Source organism: Equus asinus, chromosome 6, assembly GCF_041296235.1.
Source record: "Equus asinus isolate D_3611 breed Donkey chromosome 6, EquAss-T2T_v2, whole genome shotgun sequence".
NCBI classification, from domain to species: Eukaryota; Metazoa; Chordata; class Mammalia; order Perissodactyla; family Equidae; genus Equus; species Equus asinus.
Genome location: NC_091795.1, coordinates 79,095,849 through 79,118,088, shown reverse-complemented (window position 1 = coordinate 79,118,088; position 22,240 = coordinate 79,095,849). Strand labels below are relative to the sequence as shown.

The 22,240-nt window shown below is 48.7% G+C and overlaps 1 protein-coding gene across 4 annotated transcripts in view; it reads left to right on the top strand.

The window, feature by feature from the left end:
- PLB1 (phospholipase B1) overlaps positions 1-22,240 on the top strand; it is a 136,114-nt gene that overhangs the window by 40,676 nt on the left and 73,198 nt on the right. For 3 of the 4 annotated variants that reach the window (XM_070512368.1, XM_014850409.3, XM_070512367.1), the window contains 9 exons: positions 358-437; positions 1,373-1,448; positions 2,358-2,453; positions 3,534-3,590; positions 9,364-9,435; positions 9,874-9,948; positions 12,044-12,107; positions 19,469-19,527; positions 21,552-21,625. In XM_070512368.1, coding sequence (XP_070368469.1) covers positions 358-437; positions 1,373-1,448; positions 2,358-2,453; positions 3,534-3,590; positions 9,364-9,435; positions 9,874-9,948; positions 12,044-12,107; positions 19,469-19,527; positions 21,552-21,625 — 653 coding nt within the window. Of the gene's footprint in view, positions 1-357; positions 438-1,034; positions 1,167-1,372; positions 1,449-2,357; positions 2,454-3,533; positions 3,591-9,363; positions 9,436-9,873; positions 9,949-12,043; positions 12,108-19,468; positions 19,528-21,551; positions 21,626-22,240 lie in introns of those variants that run through there. The other variant, XM_070512369.1, reaches the window with a different exon arrangement.

Sequence of the window (22,240 nt, the reverse complement as noted above, 5' to 3'; positions counted from 1 at the left end):
AGGGGAGTTCTGTGGCTCTCACATCCCCTTGGCTTCCCTGGGGAGTCGGCTTTTCAGTCAGAGAGGGTCTACTGTCCCATTGCCACCGTGGTCCTGCTCCTCTGATGACACTGTGCTGGGGATGTGCCCTGCCCACCATGAGGGACAATGAATGATGCATTTCTGGAATGACACAGCTGGCAGCTTTGGACTGACACCAACCAAACATGTCCCAAAGGGGCCACCTGTTTAACCAAGGAGAGGCCTGTTGTGCTCAATGAGACCCCCAGACTGGGCTCAAACCAGGGATTCCAGAGTAGCCCCTGGACAGCAATGGTGACTTTGCAAATGCTCATCTTCTCCCTTGTATCCTCCTAGGTCCCCAAAGCATTTGTGAACCTGGTGGATCTCTCTGAGGCAATGGGGGTCTCTCCCTGGCATCAGGGGACACAGCTCAGGTAATAAGGGAAGTGGAATGGGACCAGCATTTGTTGATTGGCTGCCACGCACCAGGCCCTGTGTGTGTACTTCATGTGCTTTGGTCCTATGAGGGTGATCCAAAAAGGATAGAGGCCAAGAGAGATTAGTCGTCATGTGCGAGATCTTGGCCAGTGAGTGCAGAGTCAGGCTGGGGGAAGGGCCCTCTGCCAAGTTTTGTTTTGGGGATTGAGTTAAAGAATGAAATATTCAGTCTGGTTGAAGTGGTGCCAGATGGCCTACCCCCACCAGAATGATTAGAGAGTTTTAAAAACAGGTTTGGCACAACATCTATTTAGCCAAGAAGCGATACTTCTGGAAAGTGGAAAGAAAAAAAATTAACCTAAATGTATGTTATCTTCACAGGACTTGATTCTCACATATTTCTGAAATTTTTCCTAGAATTTAAACTCCTTGAACCCAAATCCTAGGATTTCTGGCTTTGCACCCAGAAAAGAAATTCATATGGAAAAAGTCAGGGCAGGGACAGCTGGAGGGAGTGACAACAGAAAAGAGAGGCCAGTGCTGAGAGGAGAGGAGGGTTTGAGGAGGAAGGAAGCACAGAGGAGGGGAGGGGACCTGGGGGTGGGTTTCTGGTGTGAGGAGCAATGAGGGGAGGCGGTGTGTCAGGAGATGGATGAGAGGGAGCTGTCTCCACATCCCTTCCCCACCCCAAGGAAGGGACAGCCGGGCAACCAGATCTCCACAAGGTACCAACTCTCCACTCTACCCTTTATTCTCCTCAACTTTTGTTCTCTTTCCTTCCTTCACTCACACCCTCTAAGACTTCCAACTTCTCCTTCTCCACTGCCTAAGCAACTGCCAGGTCCCCCAGACCCCTGCTTCCCCCAAGGGACAGCCTGAATGGCCCTACCCTGCATCCACGCTCTCACTTCCGGCCTGTTTTCACCTGCAGCCCTGCAGCAGAGCCCCATGGGTGCTCAGAGGAGACCTCTAGGCTGTCTAAGGCTGTGGCACAGTGGTCCTATCAGGTGAGCCCATTCTGGGAGACTGGCTGTTGGCTCACAGGGGCGGGTGGTCATGGAGGAGAACGGGGGGCTGGTAGGAACAATTAGGGTACAAGTTTGCTAATGTAGAACTTCTCCAACTGAATTCAAGACTAAGAGTCAAGAACCATGGAGCTGCTCTCAGTTCACTTCCGGGTGATGATTCAACTTTCTGCATGTAAAGTGGAGACCACACTACTGCAGGGGTGGGGTGGGGGACAGTGCTGGTACTCCAGGTGAAAGACAGTGGAGAACTTGAAGATTCATTCTGAAATGTTTTTGGTCGTCATCACTGCTCATACCACTGCATCTGTGGCTGCTGAGCTAGGCTTGTCCCCAAGACTACCATCCGAGGACAACTCAGGCCTCCCACAGATGTGCTTTCTAGTTCAGAGAAGAGACCCCAAGAGAGTGAGGATGGCTCAGCGGAAGCCATCGTCCCTCTCAGCAAACAGCTCAAAGTGCAGTTCCTACCTAAGTATCAACATCATGATTTTTGTTTAAGAAGAAAGTTACACACTAATCTACGTGGCACTTCTTCCACATCAGAAATGACATTTTTTAGGTAGTTAATGGCACACCTCTCTATAGAACTTCACCCCTGAACAGAGTACAGTAAGTGGCCATGGCCACGTGCAGGGCTGGTGCACACCTTTGCCTCCCAGAGGGTGTATTTCAGGTCTGTCATGCTGGGGCTTCAGAGGAAGATGAAAACCCAATTTAGTTAATCAAAGGGCCCCAAAGTGTAAGACACAAAGAGCTTCGAATAGCACTGAATTCAGCACGTGCTGGGTAAACCTGACAGAGGGCTGCTGAGGACTCCCTGGGTGGAGCATGGGCAGGCTGGGCTCTGCTCGTGCTCCTGGGTGCACATCTCTTCGCTCCCCTCTGCAGGAAAGCTGGGAACGTCTCCTGGCCTCCAGCAAGTATAACGAGCAGGGGTCCTTTGCAGTGGTTTTCCAGCCCTTCTTCTACGAGACAACCCTGTTGGTGAGTGAGAGCTGCCGTGAGGCCGCAGGAGCTGAATCAAAAGGAGCCTGAACCACATACCCTCTCCCTCTCCCACCCTCCCCACTGCAGAAGCCCCAGCCCAGCTGGGCTTCACTGAGCCCAGGATATATAGTCCTGGAGGGAAATGCTGCAATATTCTTATACTTTCCTGACAATTTCCCCAGGGGGTTGGACAGCCCCATGAGGCAGGTTCTTAGAGGCAGAGAATCCTAGAGGTAAAGAGCATGGACCCAGCCAGACTCCTGGCTCTGGAATGGGCTGGCTGTGTGACCTTGAGCAAGTTGCTTGAACTCTCTGTGCCCTGGTTCCTCATCAGTGAAATCAGGTCTATTATCAACATTCCATCCCTCTAGGGTGGTTGTCAGGATCACATGAATAAATACATGCGAGGAACTCAGAGCAGCGCCTGGTGCTTGGGAAGCCCTCAGTGTCTCTTAGTTGTGATGATTCAGGATAGAATTTCTAGGACACCACACCACACTCCTCCCTCTGCATGCTCTCTACATCCATCCTGGGAGGGAGGGTAGTTTGAATTCCTCCCCCCTAGGTCACTGGGCACATGCCCCTCCCCCCAGTGGGGCCACTCAGACCACGAGCGCTGTGGGGGTCCACATGTGCTCACTGAAGTCTCTGTGACGCCTCTGGGGCTTCAGCGCTGTGCGTCTGGGACAGTCCCTCCCTCGGCTCCTGGCTCCGGCCCTGTTGGAGTCATCGTGCCGCTCTAGGACTCCAACGATGTTTAAATTGTGGTTTAAAGGGAGGAGGAATATTCCGTCCCATTCCCCCTACTCAGATCACACCCGAATCACTTCCCTGTCACCACTCCTTGTGCTATTTGGTTCCCTTGTGGAGAACCCCATGAAAATGAGGAGCAGCCAGACATTTCACGTGTTCCTGCAGGCCTGACCCTAACAGCAGTCCTATAAGTGCTGTCATTACTAGTGGGGAGGGGCTGAGGGAAAGAGTCTGCGTGGATCAGGGCCACCCCATCCCAAAGTGCACAGCAGGTCCAGCCCATCCTTGGGGGCACACAGGGGTCCTTATCTGCTTCTTTTTCAGGGGGAGCAGCCACTCCAGGATCCCACCACACTCGCCTTGAATCTCTGGAACAACATGGTGAGTGTCTGGGGTCCCAGGAGGCCACCGTGCTGGCCTTGGGCGTTGGCCCACAGAAGGAGGAGCAGGGCGTCTACCACCCTGCCCGCCCTGCCCATTACTCTGACAGAGGGGTCACAGGGCACCAGCAGGATCCCAGGCCGATGACTCTGGGCCCAGGGATCCTCCCATGCCCTGTGACAGCCCAGCTGCCACTGCCTGGGAGTGTCACCTCCTGGTCCCAAGGGCAGGCTCTCTCTGGGCAGCCTCAGTCCTGCTCTTCCTGGAGGCAGGGAAGTTCCCTGGGAGTCCATCTGGGAGACTTCACTTGGAGTGGGGCACTGGTGATCCGGCTCACATTGCAATTCCGGTCCAGCTTTCACTTACTTTACACCGAGTGCCCTCGTGTGGTTTCAAAGGCCCAGGGTGGTACCTGGGATGAGTATGGACTTTAGAGAGATGAAGACCTGGGTTCAAATCCTAATTCCACTTCTCACAAGCTGCGTGAATTCAGGGTCTCTACTCCCTTTCTGCAAAAACCAGATCATAACGCCTGACCCCACACATGTCAAGTGTGCAGCTCACTCCTGACCCACAGTGAGTTCTCAGCATGTACTGGCCCTTCTTACTGCAACTATGACAGGCTTTCCCAGACTCCGAAGGCCCCCAGGGCTCTGGGGGTTAGTCAGTGGATGGAATGTAATGTCAAAACTCTGAACATTTCCAGGGCACCAGACAGGGACCTGACTTTGCCATTTATTTTATCCCCGTCCAAGCTGTCCCATTTTTAGAATTCCAGTGACAGAAACTTGGTTTTCTTCTTCCTCGCATTAGAAAAATTTCTCTCCATACCTTCAATTGACGCGCTAAGTTGAGGACCATGAGCAGCTGCCTTTCAGCCCTCACCAGCCAAGGCAGAGAGCGGGGGCGGAGGGGGGCGGGGAGGGAGTGGCCCCAGATAGCCAGGTCAATGGAATCACACTGTCCTTTGGAGAAGGTGTTGGATTTCTTTGAACAAGGACCCTTGTTAGTGAGCCTGACCGTTGGGTGGGATATTGCCCCAGAAAATCACTTTTCTGCTGGTCGCCTGTGAAGGGCAGAGAAAAGGAACCTGCCCTGTCCTGCAGGGGCTGCCCTTCCTTCACCCCCACCCCCACAGCGGGAAGGCCTGATTATTCCAGCTCAGCCAAACCTGTCCCCTCCTCCTACATCAGCTTTCTCCCAAGCAAGCCACGGGCACCTGCAATATGCTCTGCCCTATGCTAGGTCCAAGCAAGATACAGGAGACACCAAATGGCTTCTGGTTTTATGAGCTTAGGGTGTAGGCGGAAGGGTCAGTCACCTAGAGGAACAAGATAATGTGCTGGACTGTGCACCCAAAAGCAACAGGGGCAAGAGGTCAGAGCCCCACGAGGATGGGATTCCAATTGGCTTTGTGGGATGTGTCGGAGGAGATTGGGTGGACCTTCCCTGGCAAAAGGACCTTTGTGAGCAAAGGACTTGGAGAAAAGAAGGAGCCAAATGCATTAGCAAGGGGCAGTAGGAGGCTGGTCTGATACAAGAGGAAACAGGGGGATAAGGAGGCCCCGAGAACAAACGAAGCACCTTGAACGCCATACAGAAGGACGCTGGAGAGAGCAGACCCCAGGGAAAGGGCTCCTCTTCCTCTCTTCTTTCCTCTGGCTACTGACTGTCACAGGTGGTGGTGGCAGCAGTGATAACTGCCTGTATTGAGCCCGAGTGATGTCCTGTGCATTCATTGGGCACACAGCACACACAGTGTCCCCTAACCCACTTGAGGGTGAGGATGGGCAGGTGCACGGAGGGGAACAGAAGCTGTCACACTTGAGGCCAAAGGACTGGGACACGGTAGGTGTCACAGGGGCTCTGAGGAGAAAGAGGCAGCTATCCTGGGTGGGCATTTACCTGCCCGACCAACCACTAGTCATTTCCCAGTGAGAGTCCTCAAGGGTCCTGCAGTGGGACCAGCAAGGAGGGAGGGGTCTCTCCAGAGGCGTCTGCCCCTGGCTTCCTCATGGGCAGAATCCAGACTATCCCACAGCTCCGGAGTGAGCGCAGCAGAACACATGGACCGCTCCTGCAGGCACGGGTCAATCCATGAGAAATTGGGAATGGAATAGCAAGTCCCATGGTCTTTCTGGGCCTCCATATTCTCTGCTTGCCAGCCTCAGAGGGCCTTGGGAAAATACAGGAGCGGCTCACCCTTGGGTTCACTCCTGTGTCCTCCCAGGGACACAGGGAGGCCGGGCGTGCCTCTGCCTCCACCTCCGTGAGTCTCTGCTGTGTTGGGCTTACCTGAGACCACAGAGGTAAAAGCCACATATGTCCATCCATGCCCACATTCGAAGACACACAGAGCCCCAACGGAGGGCCACCCTCACGCGTGGGAGCAGAGGGGACAGCAGAATTGCTGCAACCACAGGGGCCAGGTTCTACTGTGATAAAAAACAAAATTCCAACAGAGTAAATTTGAAAGTTTAATTGGCTTTAGTCAACGATTCAAGAATGGGGCAGCGTCCCATCCAGCAAATCAAAGGATGCTCCAAAGAAGCGTACAAAATGGCAGGTTTTTATAGGCAAAAGGAGGGTGGGGTAAGGAAGCTGTTAGCAAAGACGAGAAAGGATTGTTTCAGGCCAGGATACCTTCTTCGAGGGGGAACGGAAGGCAGGGGTTTTATGCAGATCACCTCACTAGTGCTAATCAGGACATTTCAGACTGACCGTTAAAAAGTTCACATTCCTAGGATGCATTGAAACTGTAATTAAGTCTTGGTTTGCTGTCATGGGGTCAAATGACTCCATTTTGGGCCTGTTATTTCTTTTTTTAACAACAGCTTCTCTCCTGACCACACTCCAGGACACAATGGTGGGTGAGGCTGTGCAGGGGCCATGCCAGCTTCTTCTCTCCCTTGACCAAGCCCCAAAGTGTGTGTTAGGCTCCCAGGGCCAGTAAAGGAAGACCCCACACACCGCCTGCAGTGGTGGTGAACCACCCTGTTTCTGAAACACACTTGGAACCATCCCAGCTGAATGAGCCCCGGACTGAAGCTGAGCTCCCGGCACAAAGCTGAAGAGGATTTTGTGTTGGGGACATAATTCATTCCCTAGACCCTTTCTGACCCCTCCTCAATAATTTCTGATAATTCTTATACAGCAGTAGTTTTGAACAGACCCACCTGTGGGGAACTTGATTGCCAGATCCTTCCAGCAATCATTGACCCCCACTTTATGCCAAGCCCTGTGCAAGGTGCTAGAGCCGTGAGTAGGATGAGAACACTCAGCAATTGCTCTCATTCGAGTGGGAATTTGCTCCTCGGAGAGAATGTCTAAGGTCATCCCTCCCATAGTCCAGTTAATTTCAGGGTGGCAGGGCAGCTGTGCAGAGGAGATGTCAGCAATTAAAGGACTGAAAAGTCGAGTCAGCACAAAGACCAGCTCTGGGCGTCCCCACCCTGGAGCGGACGTGCATTCGTGTGCAGCCCAGGGTGGCAGGAGAAGGAGGGACACACGAGGGATCATTTGAAGTAGTGGCATCATTCTCCATCCTCTCTGAAGATAGATGAGGACAGAGGGTCAGAGTGAATGTAAAGAGGATTAGTGGCAGCAGGAAAAAATGTGGGTGACTGATAAAGAGACATTTAGGACAAGGTTCTTAATGAGTTTGTTGAGAAAATCTATGAATTTTCCTTCTGTGAGGTCCTTCAAAAATAGGCCTTGCTATGTCCATTCTACCAGAACCATTAAGATGTTGCTGTTTCAATGTTTCTTTCCAGACCCTATTATTGATTAAATTCTTGAAAATTGGGAGAAGAGAAGAAGGCAGGCCAGACGACATGGGGCCACCAACCCAGGCCCACTAAACGCTCCCTTTCAGGCAGCTCTGAACATTCTGGTGGGACCTCCCATTTCTAGGAGCGTCCACCATCAGAATAAAACTGAAAGAAGGTGGGGAGCCCAGTTCCTCCTCCAGGCCTTAAGCGAAAATGTTGCCACTCCTTTTCCAAAAGGTTAATTACACCCTCTTATCTGACGCTGTCCATTTGGCTGAAAAGCCAATCCTGAGAAGGGTAAAGTTCTTTCCTTGCTTCTACTTTACTGGGCACTAATGCCAGGATAAGATATTGCTGAAGAATCTAAAATCCTGGTGGAGGATGGCAGAGCCTGTCACGGAGCCAGACAGGGTGCTCCATCCTGGAGCCTCCTCCTGTTGTCCCCTGTCAAGGTCCTTGGAAGGGGACATGAGGGACCAAGGTGCCATGGGAGCCTAGCATCTGTGGGCATTAGGACTGACAGCAAACATGAGGGTGCCAAGCGGCAGGAAAATGGCACATGCACAAGAAAATCTGTAATCTCTCAAAGCCACTGCATTTTTCTTTTGTGTTCACATATACATAATAAATATTTAAAAACACAAAAGGAACTAAAATAAAACCCTCCCCCATCGAATTCTTCAGCTGCCTTCATTTTTGCATCTTCCCTTCAATGCTTTCACCTGAGTTTAGCATCTGCCGGGGCACCATACACTTTCTGCCTAGGTTGCCAGATGGGCTTCAGTTATCGTCTAAAGTAGCTGCCTTTATGAGAGCTGATACCATGTCACTCATTCCGGAATCACCGGACACTCTAGTTGTCTGTGTGTGGGGGCTGTGCTGTGTCCCATGTCACTGTTCCTGCGTCCTAGTTTAAGACATGGGACTTGACCCAGGACCCATAAGTGGCTTCACTTAGGGCTGTCTAAGCAGGTCCCAGGTAAGAGAGGGTTTCACTCCCGACCAGCCATGGGTTTACACCCACAAAGGGAAGGGGAGCTTTACACAAGGGCTGTGTATTTGCCCCTCCCTCCCATCCCTGCTCTCCTCTCTGAGGGAAATTTGATCAGTGGGCCAGCCAGCAGCTGGGCAGCCAGGAGGGGGGTAAGATGTCAAGCTGAGTAACTGGCCACTGGATGATCAGGAAGCTGGTGAGCCACTGAGGGAGATTTAGTTGGAACCAGGACACTGTCCTAGTCCCAGCTCAGCCTCTCTGGTGTTCAGTTTCCCCTTCTGTACTTCAGGAGAGCCAGCCCTGGTGTCTAGTGGTCTATTCGGCACTCTCCCCTCCACAGCCCAGGTTCATTTCCTGGTCAGGAAACCACACCACCCATCTGTCAGTTGTCATACTGTGGCAGCTGAGTGTTGCTGTGATGCTGAAAGCTATGGGACTGGCATTTCAAATACCAGCAAGGTTACCTGTGGTGGACAGGTTTCAGCGGAACTTCCAGACTAAGACAGACTAGGAAGAAGGACCTGGCCACCCACTACCAAAAAAATTGGCCATGAAAACCCTATGAACAGAAGCAGAGCATTGTCTAATAAAGCGCTGGAAGGAGAGAGGGTGGCACAGAAAGACCAGGCAGGGTTCTGCTCTGCTGTACGCAAGGTCGCTAGGAGTCGGAATCCACTCCATGGCACTAACAACAACCAAAACATCAGGGGAGGTGGACTAGGAATCACTGATGCTCTCATGCACAGGGCCTCAGTTAGAGCGTGCATCAGACTCCCCTGGATGGCTTGTTAAAACAGAGAGCTGGACCCCACCCCCGAGTTTCTGACTCAGTAGGTCTGGGGTCTGGGCTGGAAATTTGCATTTCTAATGTGTTCCCAGGCGATGCTGATGCTGCAGGTCCAAAGTCAAACTCTGAGAAATGCTGGGCTAACGCTTCTTTCTCAGTGGTACCCTGGAATGCTGCCACCTGTGCAAGCTTTTCTGTTCTAAAGATCACTTTCTTTTCTAGATGGAGCCAGCAGGACAGAAAGATGAGCCATTCAGCGCAAAAGAGAGGAGGCCGGTGAAATGTCCTTCTGAGGTAGGCAAGGACTAGGGAGGGGAGGGAATCGCTTGCTGAACTGGGGAGAGAGATGGAATCACCACGTGGGCTTGGCTGTGAAGCGCGGTCTTCCCCAGCTGAGACATTAGCCCCATTAGAGTCTTGGGGCTGTTCTTATGGGCCTGGGCACAGCTTTGCACACTTGGCACATCTAAGGTTTACACCTGTGGGCCAGGAAAGCTGTTTTAGCAGAACTGAGGCTCCCTCCACACCTGTAGCCTAGGGACATAGGGACAAAGCCACAGCTCATCTGGCCCCAAATGTGAAGATGGGTGCCTAATATGTAGTAGGTGTGTAATTAATGTTGCTAAATAAATGGATGAGAGGTATGAATATTCCAAATTGGCCAAAGGCATTGCTGGATGAAAGGATATAGATTTCTGGGTCTTGGTTACAACACGTTACCTTTCTCTGCAGGAGAATCCCTATCTGTTCACCTACAGGAACAGCAACTACCTGCCCATGTCACCAAAACTCCATGAGAGGCTTGAGGTATGGAGAGATTTTCTGTGATTGACAAACATGCAAATGAACCAGGGGCCATCCTCTTGCTGAGTCTTTGGAAACTTCCACACAGTTCTTCACGTCCTGGAATCCCATGGGCAGGCTGGGGAGGGTGATGGACCAAGTGTGTGGCTGTCCCCTTGGTGCTTGAAGCTCCGTCTTTAGAACAGCCTTGGTAACCAGCACCCTGTTGCTTCACGGGGTGTGTTGGGGTGCTCAGCACTACCAGCTCCCCATCTATTTTGATGTAAGACAGGACTCTTCAGGCCTTTTCGAAATCTCTAACAAGTTCTTTTAAACTCATCTGAGCCCTTAATCCAAGAGAAAGTTAAGAAAAGGCAGAGAAATGTGTTGAAGCCTGAAACCAGACAGCATAGAGCCCAAAGGCCTCAGAAGTTGGCCAACACCTACCCAGGCCACCTCACACTTACTCACGTCTTGCTTATTGCTTATCTCATGAATATTTTTCTGATACTTTCTGGCAAGGTTAGATAGGGCACCCTGCCTTCCTCTGAGGATCTAAGAAACTCCTGAAGGCTCATTTCCTCGTTCTCAGAGGACTGGGAACTGATATGGGTAGAGACAAATTCGGTCCTAGTGCCATCCCTGCCTCCCTATGGCATAAAAGAGGGGGGAGATTACTCCAGGGGGTAGAGGCAAAGCTGAAGACCTGGGCCTTTACCACAAAGCCTGAGCAACACAGCGTGAAAGATTCTTGATTTATCAACTTGTGCCACACTTTCTAACTAATATCACAGCAATGAGGATACACCTGAGAGGCAGCATGGCACAGTGAGTGAGAACTGGCTCTGGGTTCAAATCCAGATTCTTCCACTTACTGGCTCTGTGTCAGTGGGCAAGGTACTTAACCTCTCTGCCTTGGTTTTTTAATCTGGGAAATGGTGATATTCATAGTCCTACCTCATGGAGTTGCTATTAAATTGTAATAAGTTAATAAGTATAAAGCATGTATAATAGTATCTGGCGTGCCATGAGGTCTATATGTGTTGCTGTTATTATCATCTAAGAAGGAGTGATACGTTCCTTCAGGAAACATTTATTGAATACCTGCTGTGTACTACTAGAGTGCAAGCTCCGTGAGGGCAGGGACTCAGAATAGGTCCCTAATCACTATTTGTTGAATGACTAAATGGGCGGGTGGGACAATGGATAGATACCAGTCATAAGAGATAAAAATACACATAAAATACATTGCTTGTCCCAAGGAACTTGGTCTAGTGGAGTTAACCAGCGATTACAGAACAATGTAATAAGTGCTGTAATTGACTTTTCCATGGGTATTCTGGGCACCCAAGGAAGAGCAACTGACAGACAGGAGAGAGTTGAGAACGCTTCCCAAAGATTACCCACTGCCTCCCCCTTGAAGGACAAGTAAGGTTGAGCCAGGCAGATGGGAGTGTGGGCAGATGGAGGGAGGGAAAGAGCAAGGGAGAGTGGAGGGAAGTGCTTAGGCAAAGGATAGAGGTACGGAGAGTATGGGGAGCAGAGAAAAGGGCTGATGGTTCAGAACATCTGGGGGCCTCTCAGGCCACACTAAGAGGGTGGACTGTATGCTGATGTTAACACAGACTAGAAATGTGCTGATTCAACCAACAAATATTTATGAGCATCTACCATGTACGGTTCTAGGCTCTGGAGATACAATAAACAAAACAGACAAAAATCCCTTTTTTGGCTGAGAATTTGGGCAAGTTGAGAATTTGACCTAGTTATATTATGTTGAGAGAGAAAGAGTCCTCTAGATGGATTCAGAAGCTGGGGAGGAAGCCACAGGACTGACAGCGGTGATGCTGTGAATCCTGCAATATTCCAGGCAAGAAAGAACAAAGGCCTGAACTTAGGCTGAGGTAGAGGGACGACCGGAGAGGGGACAGGATCGGGAGCATTTGGGAAGGATGTCGTGGATACTTGGGTATGAGTGTTGAAGGAGAGCAAGAAATCGTAAAAGATACTTTGGTTTCTATATTAAGTGATATTTTCCAAAATAGAGGCCCCGCTTTTTACCCAGTTTCCTACATTGCAAGATCCATTTCTCCTTATTTCTTTGTGTGTCTCATTTTAGGTGAGAGAAGGAACAGAAATCGAGTGCCCTGACAAGGACCCCTCCAACTCGATTCCCACCTCAGGTACACGCCTTGAGTCAAGTAATTGTTAATTTCATTTGAGGCCCCAAGTCATCAAAGTACGGAGCAACATTGAGATGACAAGGGCTTTCCACACAATCCGAGACATACCTGAGAGGTGTTTCAAGGACAATAGAAGTAGCTCTGTATTTACATTTGCAAATTCATGCCTGTGTTTCATTATTTTTTTAACCAAAATACATCATTATCAGAAAACATTTTCTAAGCATTAACTGTGTGCCACACCATGTTCTGCAAGGAGCCCAGTGTTAGTTGAGTGAGCTGATGTCACTGTCCCTGCCTTTAAACCTTGATGAAGTGAATTTGTTCTCCAAAAAGCAAAACTAGCTTTAAGCAGGAAGCAAAAATAACCAGTCCACACTCCACGTCAGACCCATATGCAGAATGCACTCAAGCACCACACAGAACAGGAAAGCACCCTGTCTGAGGAAAGCGTCATTTTCACTGATTCTCAGTATTTCCAAAATGACTGTTGCTGGGTCATGAAAATGAGACTCCTGGAATGTTCTAAGTGGACACCATCCCAAAGAACGGCTGCCTAAAGGCCGAACCTCTGCTTCCAGGCGGGCCAGCCTGGAGGGCTGTGTGCATATAACCGTGGGAGGTCACAGGAGGACTGCATGGTGACCCTCATGACTCAAAAGATCAGCTCTGAGCATTTCCGCAACAGTGTGATGGGTGCCCGTGCATGGTTCTGGACGGTGACTCGTGTTCGTTGATTTGTTCACTTGATCATGCATTTATTAGGTGATTGCCAAATGCCTCCTATGTGCCTTCCAGGAGAGAAAAGTAAGTTTGGGGATGTCACAGTGCCTAGAAGGAATCTTCCAGGGATGCACATCTTTGCAGTCGGATGGTCTCCTTTTGCTGAGTGTCAGCAGAGCAAATAATTGCCTTGGCTGTTAGCCACCCCTCCACACACATCCTAGCTCTCCACCCTCAAATTAAGCCCAATTACTGGCAAATAAGTTCAAAATCTTCTCACCAAAGCTTTGTTTGTATAACTGACTCTGGCTCTAAGTTGCAGCATGAAAAAGGGGATAGAGATTTCACACATGCAGTCTTCAGACATTTTCCTCCCATGCTTGGTGAGAGCTCCTTCCTGTCCTTAGTTTACTAGCAGGACGTGAGCAGCAGAAACAAATTATTAGCTTCATGTGTAGGCGCTCCTACAGCAGAAACTCAAAGGTATACGTAGGTACATATGTATGTGTCTATAGAAAGAGAGGGAGAGAGAGAACTTAACGTCTTTGTAGCCATTCTCTTTACAGTGAAATAACATCCATCCCCTTTTTAATCTTATCATTCTGAAAGGCTGATCTATAAAGCGCTCTGCAATCTCTCTAGATTATGTTCCTGTCATAACAATGATAACCAACCAATCCATGAGAGCGTATCTCAACATCTAAAAGCCAAATAAAATGTGAACCTCTTCTTTATTCCCTGACCCTGAAGATTACTGTGTTTATCAGCACATGATGATGTAAGCACAAGAAATCTCAAGACCTTGAGATCTGAGGTACTCTAGTGATAGGAGCTGTCAGAATAAGCAGACGGGCAGATTTAGGCCTGCTGGATCCAACCAAGTGGGCGTGGGACCAAGATACGCACGCTTCCAGGTGGGTGGCAGCACTCACAGATGCACTTCTGAGTCTCACTTGAAAAGTGTCATTCAGAAAAATGGCCCCAGATAAGTGGACAATAATGAAAAACACATTTCATTACTGTGCATGATCTATGACTGGACATTTTAACCATACTTGTGACTGCAAGAGTAGGCAGAATGACTCAGCACAAGGCCACATTATGATTTTTCCTTGATAATTGTCATGTTTCTGTGAGGTCGTTCACTCTTCTGGAGATGGTGTTTGCCATTTCTAATCAATATGAAGGCATCCGATACATAGTTATAAGAGTGGGTCACTCTTATCTTTATACCAATGACTCACATGGTTGTTGTTAGTGCCATGGAGTTGATTCCGACTCCCAGCAACTCTTATGTTCAACAGAGCAGAACCCTGCCTGGTCTTTTGCTCCATCTTTCCACCTTCCGGTGCTATATCAGACATTGCTCTGCTACTATTCATAGGGTTTTCATGGCCAATTTTTTTGGAAGTGGGTGGCCAAGTCCCTTATCCTAGTCTGGATGCTCCGCTGAAACGTGTCCACCATGGGTGACCCTGCTAGTATTTGAAATACCGGTGGCACAGCTTTCGGTATCACAGAAACATGCAGCCACCAAAGTACGACAACCGACAGACGGGTGGTGTGGTTCCCTGACAGGGAACAAACCTGGGCCATGGCTGTGAAAGTGTCGAGTCTTAACCACTAGGCCCCCAGGGCTGGCTCAGCACATGTCTGCTGAACTAATCTGAATTATTGAGTAATTCTAATTCACCAAATCAACAATTCTCAGGGTTGAAAAACATCTGAAAAACCAACTAGACCAAAGTGCCTTTCATTAAAACAATTTTTCACTAAGACTATCTATAAAATAACTATTTTGCCATCATAATTATTTTTTTAAAAAAGCCTTCCTTGTAGTCCCCTTTTCTGGTGTTTCTCTCAAGCCAATCCACAGATACTCATAGCTAACCAAAAGAGATGTTTCAAAACAGGATAGTACCTCCATCAACAGGCCATGGCCCCTGGCAGCCCTGGTGCCTCACTCCCATGCCTTTGGTATGAGATAGATAGGGTTTTTTTATAACCATTGGTATTTGGTAGCCAAAAAATAAAATAAAAGCTTCTAATTTTTTCCTCCCAGTCAGTGCACACACGCAATTTGCCAAGTGCTGCCTCCTGTGGGCTTTATAACTTCATAAATACTTGCATCATTTTATATTACTACATGGTCCTGTCCCTAACATAGATGGGATAACCAAGAAAAATACATTGGGTCTAGCAGCTGACTTAAGGTTTTCCTAGTGAGAAAAGGAGTAACATTGTACAAATAAGAGTGGCAAGAAGGAGCCAGAGGGGCCACGGCAGGCTGTCTATTGAAGATGGCTATCTTGACGTCAGGCTGCTAATTCCGTGCAGAGGGAAAAATTCATAGTGTTGAAAATAGGGATCTACAAAGATAATCATATGCCACTGACACCAATAGTATGAATCAGAAAAACTCATTCATTTATTTGAAGCCATTGACTCCTTTCTAAGCTCTTGATGTCAATTATCTGACCCATTTAGCTAAAATGAGCTTTTCAAAAGCTGATTTGAAAAAGACCCAGGTTACAGCACTGGGTGATCATTAGGAGTTTCACTCCATTGTGAGCCAGCAGTGTGATGTCCAGTGTAGATCCCAAAGCTGTTTCTATAGTCACCCCTTGCTTATAGGTCTTGTGACTTAACCTAGCCCGTGACCAGGAAGTAATGACTCAGCACAGGGAGTAACAGCCTGCTTGTCCCTAGGCAGGACCAGCCTATGGAGCAAGTTCAAACTCACCCCAAGATGGCTGGATGAATAAGTGTTTCCCTTCCCCATAGTTTCCATGGTTCACAGCTTTGAGAACTGTCAAGTACCTGATACAGAGGCACGCACTTAGCTTTTCATTCAACTTCACACCATTCTTGAGCTCCTACCATGTGCAAGGCACAGAATTCTTCATATAAACTCACATTGAAGGACTCAAAGGCAGAAACAAGGTTCCAACCTTGTGCCAGCAGTTTACCACCATTGCAGGAGTCTTCACATGAGCCCCCACAAACCAGAGAGCAAATGGTAGCAAATTGGGCAGCCCTAGCTGACTATTGCAAGAAAGTTGTTTCTCAGTAGGCCCCAGGGGGTTTACATTGCTGGGTTACATAAGACAAAACTCCAAAGTGCCAAGTCTTTCTCCTGGGTGTAAGTTTTCACGTATAGTGGGCAGTTTCCCCAATTCTATAGTCTACTGTTTCCTTGCTATTCGTGATATTTCATCATAGTTTGCATGGGCTTCTGATAAGAGGCCCCTTCTCTAGAAATCTTGATGAGTTAATGGTGTGTTTATCTACTTCTTTCAAGGTGGTGGACAGTCTGTACCAGATAATGCTTAGCTAATCAGCCCACACAAATTTAATCTTATCTCTAAATAGTTCTTTCCCCAAGGAGAGAAATTGCTAAAGTGCTTTACTGTGTTTCGAGGCTGTGCCTTTGTCATACATGATGACATTAACAAAGCTCAAATCAAGATCTGCAGAATATTAAGCCAATGAAACGTGTTGGGCTCTATGTTAATAAAACCCCAGACAAGTCAAATGCCTCCCATCCAGGCTTGGCTCATTTGACTTATTATCTCTTGCAGGGAATCCTTCAGAATGACCAACTTGAGAACCCGTGCACCCCCACCCCATCAATCTGTCTGTCTACACATATATACACCACATGCATGTAGACATGCATGCACATAAGTGAGTGTGTGTTTCCTTTCTGTGCACTACAAATTTAGGAGACAAGAATGGCCAGTTTCAGCTGTCTCTTTATCAAACTGTAATGTGCTTTTGAAGCAAATCTGTCTCTCTCTTCCATATTTTATCAGCCCCAAAGATTCCCCCTCACCTTTGCACGCTAGCTAGTGTTCACAGAATTCACTGTATCACACATTACAGCAACAAGAATATGGTGATTGACTGTCATCACCAGGAGCTAAAATAAACCCTCTAGAGTTGAGGGGAGGAGGTCTTATTTTCTGTTTTGTTGGCTTTTTTTTTTCCTACCCACAGCCTTCTTTCTTTGAGAAGAGGTCATTTTAAAGTTCTCAGGCTCAGCCCCGTGGACGCGTGCTAATGTGTGCAGCTGGCTTTGTGATTTGATATTGTTCTTCTAACCACATATCCTTGGGCCCGCCCGAGTTCTACTAAATCAGAAACTCTGAGGCTGGAGACCAACCATCTGTGTTTTAACAAGCTCTCCAGATGATTTTGATGCATGCTCAAATTTGAAGACCACTAATCTATAGATTTTGCATACATAGACTCACAACTATGTGTAAGTTTGCATGCTGTCATAGGAAAAGTCAGGGACTTTTACTTTTCCAATGAGAGCAAATCCTGAGTGGGGGTGGCAGTTCCCCATCTGCAGACAGCATGGAAGTCAGGTAGACAAGATGTCTCCACGGAAGGAGCCGAGACCTGGATCTCCAGGTCCTTTTGAACATTGTTTCCACTGAGTGTTAATACAGCTTCCCACGCAAGTGTAATTATACACCCATGCTTTATGGGTACAATGGGCTAAATGTAGTCCAGTTGTGTTGAAAGCATCTTGTTCTCTGTTTCACTGCATGTTTTATAGAGCGACTTGGCAAAGAATGGCCGTCAAGAAAGCCTCCTTGCAGACAAGTTTCAGTTTACCCATCTTAAGCAATGACCCGCTGAAATGATGGGCTTCCTCCCCGAGGGGGTGGGTCGCTCCTGGGACAAATGCTGCATTAGACTTATTCCAAGGCACGAAAGCTATTTGACAATTTAGTTCAGCATCGCACCATCAGGGACAATGGAAGGCACATCTGAGTAAAGATGGAGCTACATCAAAGTCAGGATAACTATGGGACTAAGGTATTCCAGGGGAGCAGGAGGTGAGCTTGTGATTTGAGGGGACAGAGCTACATATGGCATAAGGAATTTTAGATGTGGTCCCCAAATGCACTTTGATTCATTTTTATATGTGTATAAGCTAAAGGGTTAGATAGATATGATACAGGTGTATGGATGCAAGTTATTAAACATATAGCAATATTCATGTTAATCTCCTCACTTGTCAGCCAGGCATAAAAGGCCTGTGGCCCCGACCTACCTTTCCAATGTTATTTTTTGTTAGTCTCCTTCCTATTCCCTTCACTTAAGCCAAACTGTATGACTAGCTGTTTCACAGAGCTCACACAGTTTACCAGATGGTACCCCTCCTTTATGCTTTTCTCTCCATCACCCTGCCTTGCTCTCCTTCAACCTTATCTCATCATATCCTGAGTTCAAACACTACCTTCTCCATGAAGCCTGCTCTGAACCGTCCCCCCGACACATCCCTAAGGGTCACTCATCGCTCCAGCTGCCGAATTTCATATCACTTGATAGCTCTCAGAGGTTCTCAGCCTATAAATTATTACAAGCATGGAAGTTTCTCATTTCCTCCATCAGCTGTGAGCTTCTTGGGGGCGTTCTCCGTCTCCCATCACTACATAGACCCCAGAGCATCCAGTCACTGCTTGGTGGTCAATATGTTTGTCACACGGGTACACAGCTGCCTAGCTACGTCATAGTCTGTGCTTAAATTCAAGAGCTGAAAAATAGGATGAGGCTGTGGAAAACAGTTCCTCAAAAAGCTAAACATAGGATTATCATATGGCCCTCCAATTCCTCTCCTCAGTATATACCCAAAATAACTGAAAACAGACATTCAAATAAATATTTGTACGTGATGCTCCTAGCAGCACTATTCACAATAGCCAAAAGATGGAAACAACTCAAATGTCCACCAACAGATGAATGGATAAACAAAACGTGATGTATCCATACAATAGAATATTATTCAGCCATAAAAAGGAATGAAGTGTTGATTCATCATACAACATGGATGAACCTTGAAAATATGCTTAGTGGAACAAGCTAGACCCAAAAGGTCACATATTATATGATTCCATTTATATGAAATATCCAGAATAAGTCACTCCAATGACAGAAAGCAGATTAGTGGTTGTGAGGGGCCCAGGGGAGTGGGGAGTGGCTGCTTCATGGGCATGGGTCTCCTCTGGGGATGATGAAAATGTTCTGGAACTAGACAGTGGTCATGGTTGCACAACATTGAGAAGGTACTAAACGCCATGGAATTGTTGACTTTAAAACGGTTAGTTTCATGTTACGTGAATTTCACCTTGATTTTAAAAAATAGCAGTATAAAAGCATTTCCCTTTTCACTTTACAAATACTGAGCTGATTTTTTTAATAGGATGATATAATATTTTATCCCAAATATCAACAGATCCTAGAATAGATTAAGTATTGGTTGCATCTCCACCGCAATTCCTTCCTTCCTCCCAAATCACATTGCCGGGAGCTATTTCACACCCTGAGAGTAACTGCTCACCTTGTGGCATCAGGTTTCACCAAACACCAGCAGACTCTGCTCTGAAGGCTGGTCCACCTTCCAGCTCCCTAACCCTGCGTCCAGTCCAGGCCCCTCAAGGGGCAGCCCCGCTGTCAGGCTCCACGGCTGCTATGGCTGAGCCTTATGACAAGGACGGGCTCTTTACATCTTTGTCTAAAGCTGAATTGCTATTAAAAACTTTCCGTTTTTCTGGAAGGTCTTCACTTATTTTCAGAGGAGCTAGGACCCCTGATCTTCCATTCACTCCTGCTTGTGTTCTCAGTTCACAGGCTGAAGCTGGCGGACATCAAGGTAATCGGAGCCCTGGGCGACTCTCTCACGGTGAGTTACCTGACTACAGAAGGCGGGGGCAGGAGAGGCAAAGATCGTGACTAATATAAGAACTGGAGAGAGAAAATCTCACTCCCGTTAAAGGCTGCCACCTCTCCAGGCCTGATCCCCAGGCCCTCTCCACCCCCCTGCCCATGCTGGAATCCCACATTCCTCGCCCACCGTGTTTTCCCACCTCCATTCTAACCTCGTCATTCCTCTCCCAACGAGGGCATGGAGAGAGCCGGAAGTGGGGGAACCCCAGAGGGAACATCTGTGGTGGAAGGGACCCAGCTCAAATCACCAAATCACACCGCCTGTCGGGGGCGGAATGCAACTAGGTTCCCCCTCCACCCACAGGCGTGGGCTCCTCACAGATCTGGCACTTTGGTTCGTCCCTGCAGGAAAGTTACGGGAGGGCGAAGAGATGATGAGTCAGGACAAGTGCTGGGGGGCCGGGGGAACAGGGGTCAGCGGAAGAGACGCAGCCACTAAAAACGATCCCAGCCCATCTCTGCAGCTGCTCCATGGTGATGCCTCAGGCCCTGCAAAGAGCCCTCTGTGAAAAGCAAAAGGGGGCCCTTAGAGAGCTGGGGGGAGGGTCCCAGAGGGTCCCAGACACAAGCTCCCGTTCAGTAGCGGCTCATTACACACAGTCCAGCTGCGGTTCTCTGGGTCAGCAGAATTCAGGGCCTCCAGCTGAACCTCCCTAAAGACCAGCTGACACTCTCATGTCATGTGGCCTATTCACACGGATATTATCTCACTTGATATCCTCCCCTGGACAAAATCCTGCCAAGTGTGACTCTCCTTAAACTCAACCAACAAAGAAAGTGAAGCTGGGGGAGAAGTAAGCTCCCACCGCCGCGTAGCGGGCAGTGCCAGGCCAGGACCAGAACTCACCCCCCCGACTCTAAGTCTAACCTTGTACTGTAGCCCCACGACCTCTTGGCGACTCTTCACCCCAAGGCCCTACTGCTCATAAGCTTCCGGAAAGGGCAGGCAGGCGGGTCCTCAGCACTGCTTATCCCTACCACTTCCTGCTGGGTGTGGCCCCCTCGCCCCTCCCAGAAGCCCAGGTCTCCTTGATGCCCTCTGGATAAGGAGTCATTGAGAATTAGCACAGCTGGTCAGGACTTCCTGGGGAGGCTGCATTTTGAGTGTGACATACCAGGCAGGCAGCAGAGGCGCTGGGCACCAGAGAGCAGGGATCACACCCTGGGGCCTTTCATGGAGGCCAGCCCTTCACCCAGGCGGCCTAGAGGCCAGCCTTCAGCATGACCTTCGGGCCAGCCCTGGTCAGAAAGAACAGGCTTTAGGCAAGGGACATGCCCCTGCAGAGTGTGTCCAGGTTGTGGTTTTGAAAGACGCTGCTCTTTCTTCAACTGAGGGGTGGGTACGAGGCATTTCATTTTATTACTATTTTTTAAATTGTACATATGGAGATATATTAATATAAAAGGATTACACTATGCTTCCTTTTATGATATATTTCACAACTTAGAAAAAATGAGGAGGAGCTGGCCTAGTGGTTAAGTCTGGCGCTCCACTTCGGGTGCCCAGGGTTCACAGGTTCAGATCCTGGGTGCGGACCTACATTACTCATCAGCCATGCTGTGGCTGCATCCCACATACAAAATAGAGGAAGATGGGCACAGATGTTAGCTCAGGGCCAATCTTCCTCAGCAAAAAAAAAAAAGAAAAGAACTTTTTAAATGAGGAAAATGGGACCCTGAAATGTGTACTTTTGAAAGATGGACCCAGCAATCTAATTTTCAGAGCACTTTTGCTAGCCCTGAGTCACTCGGTCGTGGTTGTGGCAGGGTTTTCTCGAGGTGAGGCCAAGCTGGGGAGGGCTCCAGGATTCCAACCTCCCCAGCAGGAGAGCTCGCACATCTCTGAAAAGGCAGGATGCACATTAGGACAGGGCACTCTCTAGATTGCAGGTTCCAGTGCCCAGGCCCCCCAGCCAGGATGAGAGCGCTGCCCTCCTGGCTGGCGGGAAGGGACACTCACCCTATGCTGTTCCCTCTCAGGCAGCTAACGGGGCCGGGTCCACACCTGGGAACTTGCTGGACGTCTTGACTCAGTATCGAGGCCTGTCCTGGAGGTGAGTGAGGGCATGGTAAGGCCCTGAAGACCCCTTCACCACAGGGCAGGAGGGACCCCTGAGCACATAGATAACAACTCCTCTGGCAGAGGGATGAGCTTTTCCATGAGAAACTTCTAGGTTTAATTGAGGAAGACATTTATCCATGTCCCCAAACCACTACATTCCCCCAAACAAGAACTGGGACCTGAGTAGGAGTTTGGGGGAGAAACTACATAAATGTTTGGGTTGGAAAAGCTTCTCTAGCTTCCATTTCTCCCTCTGGGAAGTAATCTCAGAGGGAGGCACTGGCCTTTAGAACCAGAGATGTGTCTGAATCCTAGCTGCCCACCTCTGTGTGACCTTGGGCAAGTTACTTAACTTCTCTGAACTTGTCTCCTCATCTTTGATTCAGGGATAATAATACTACTTGAGCACTGCTGTGAGGATTGTAGACAATTTGAGCACTCAGCACAGTGCCTGACCTAAAGTAGGATTAATGGTAGCTGGCATCATTATTAAAGGGCCTTCATTTTACAGATGAGAAAGCCAGGCTCAGAGAGGGCAAGTAACCTGTCCAAGATCACACAGCCAGATGGTAAAAGAACAAGAAGTAGAACAGATGGTTCCTGACTC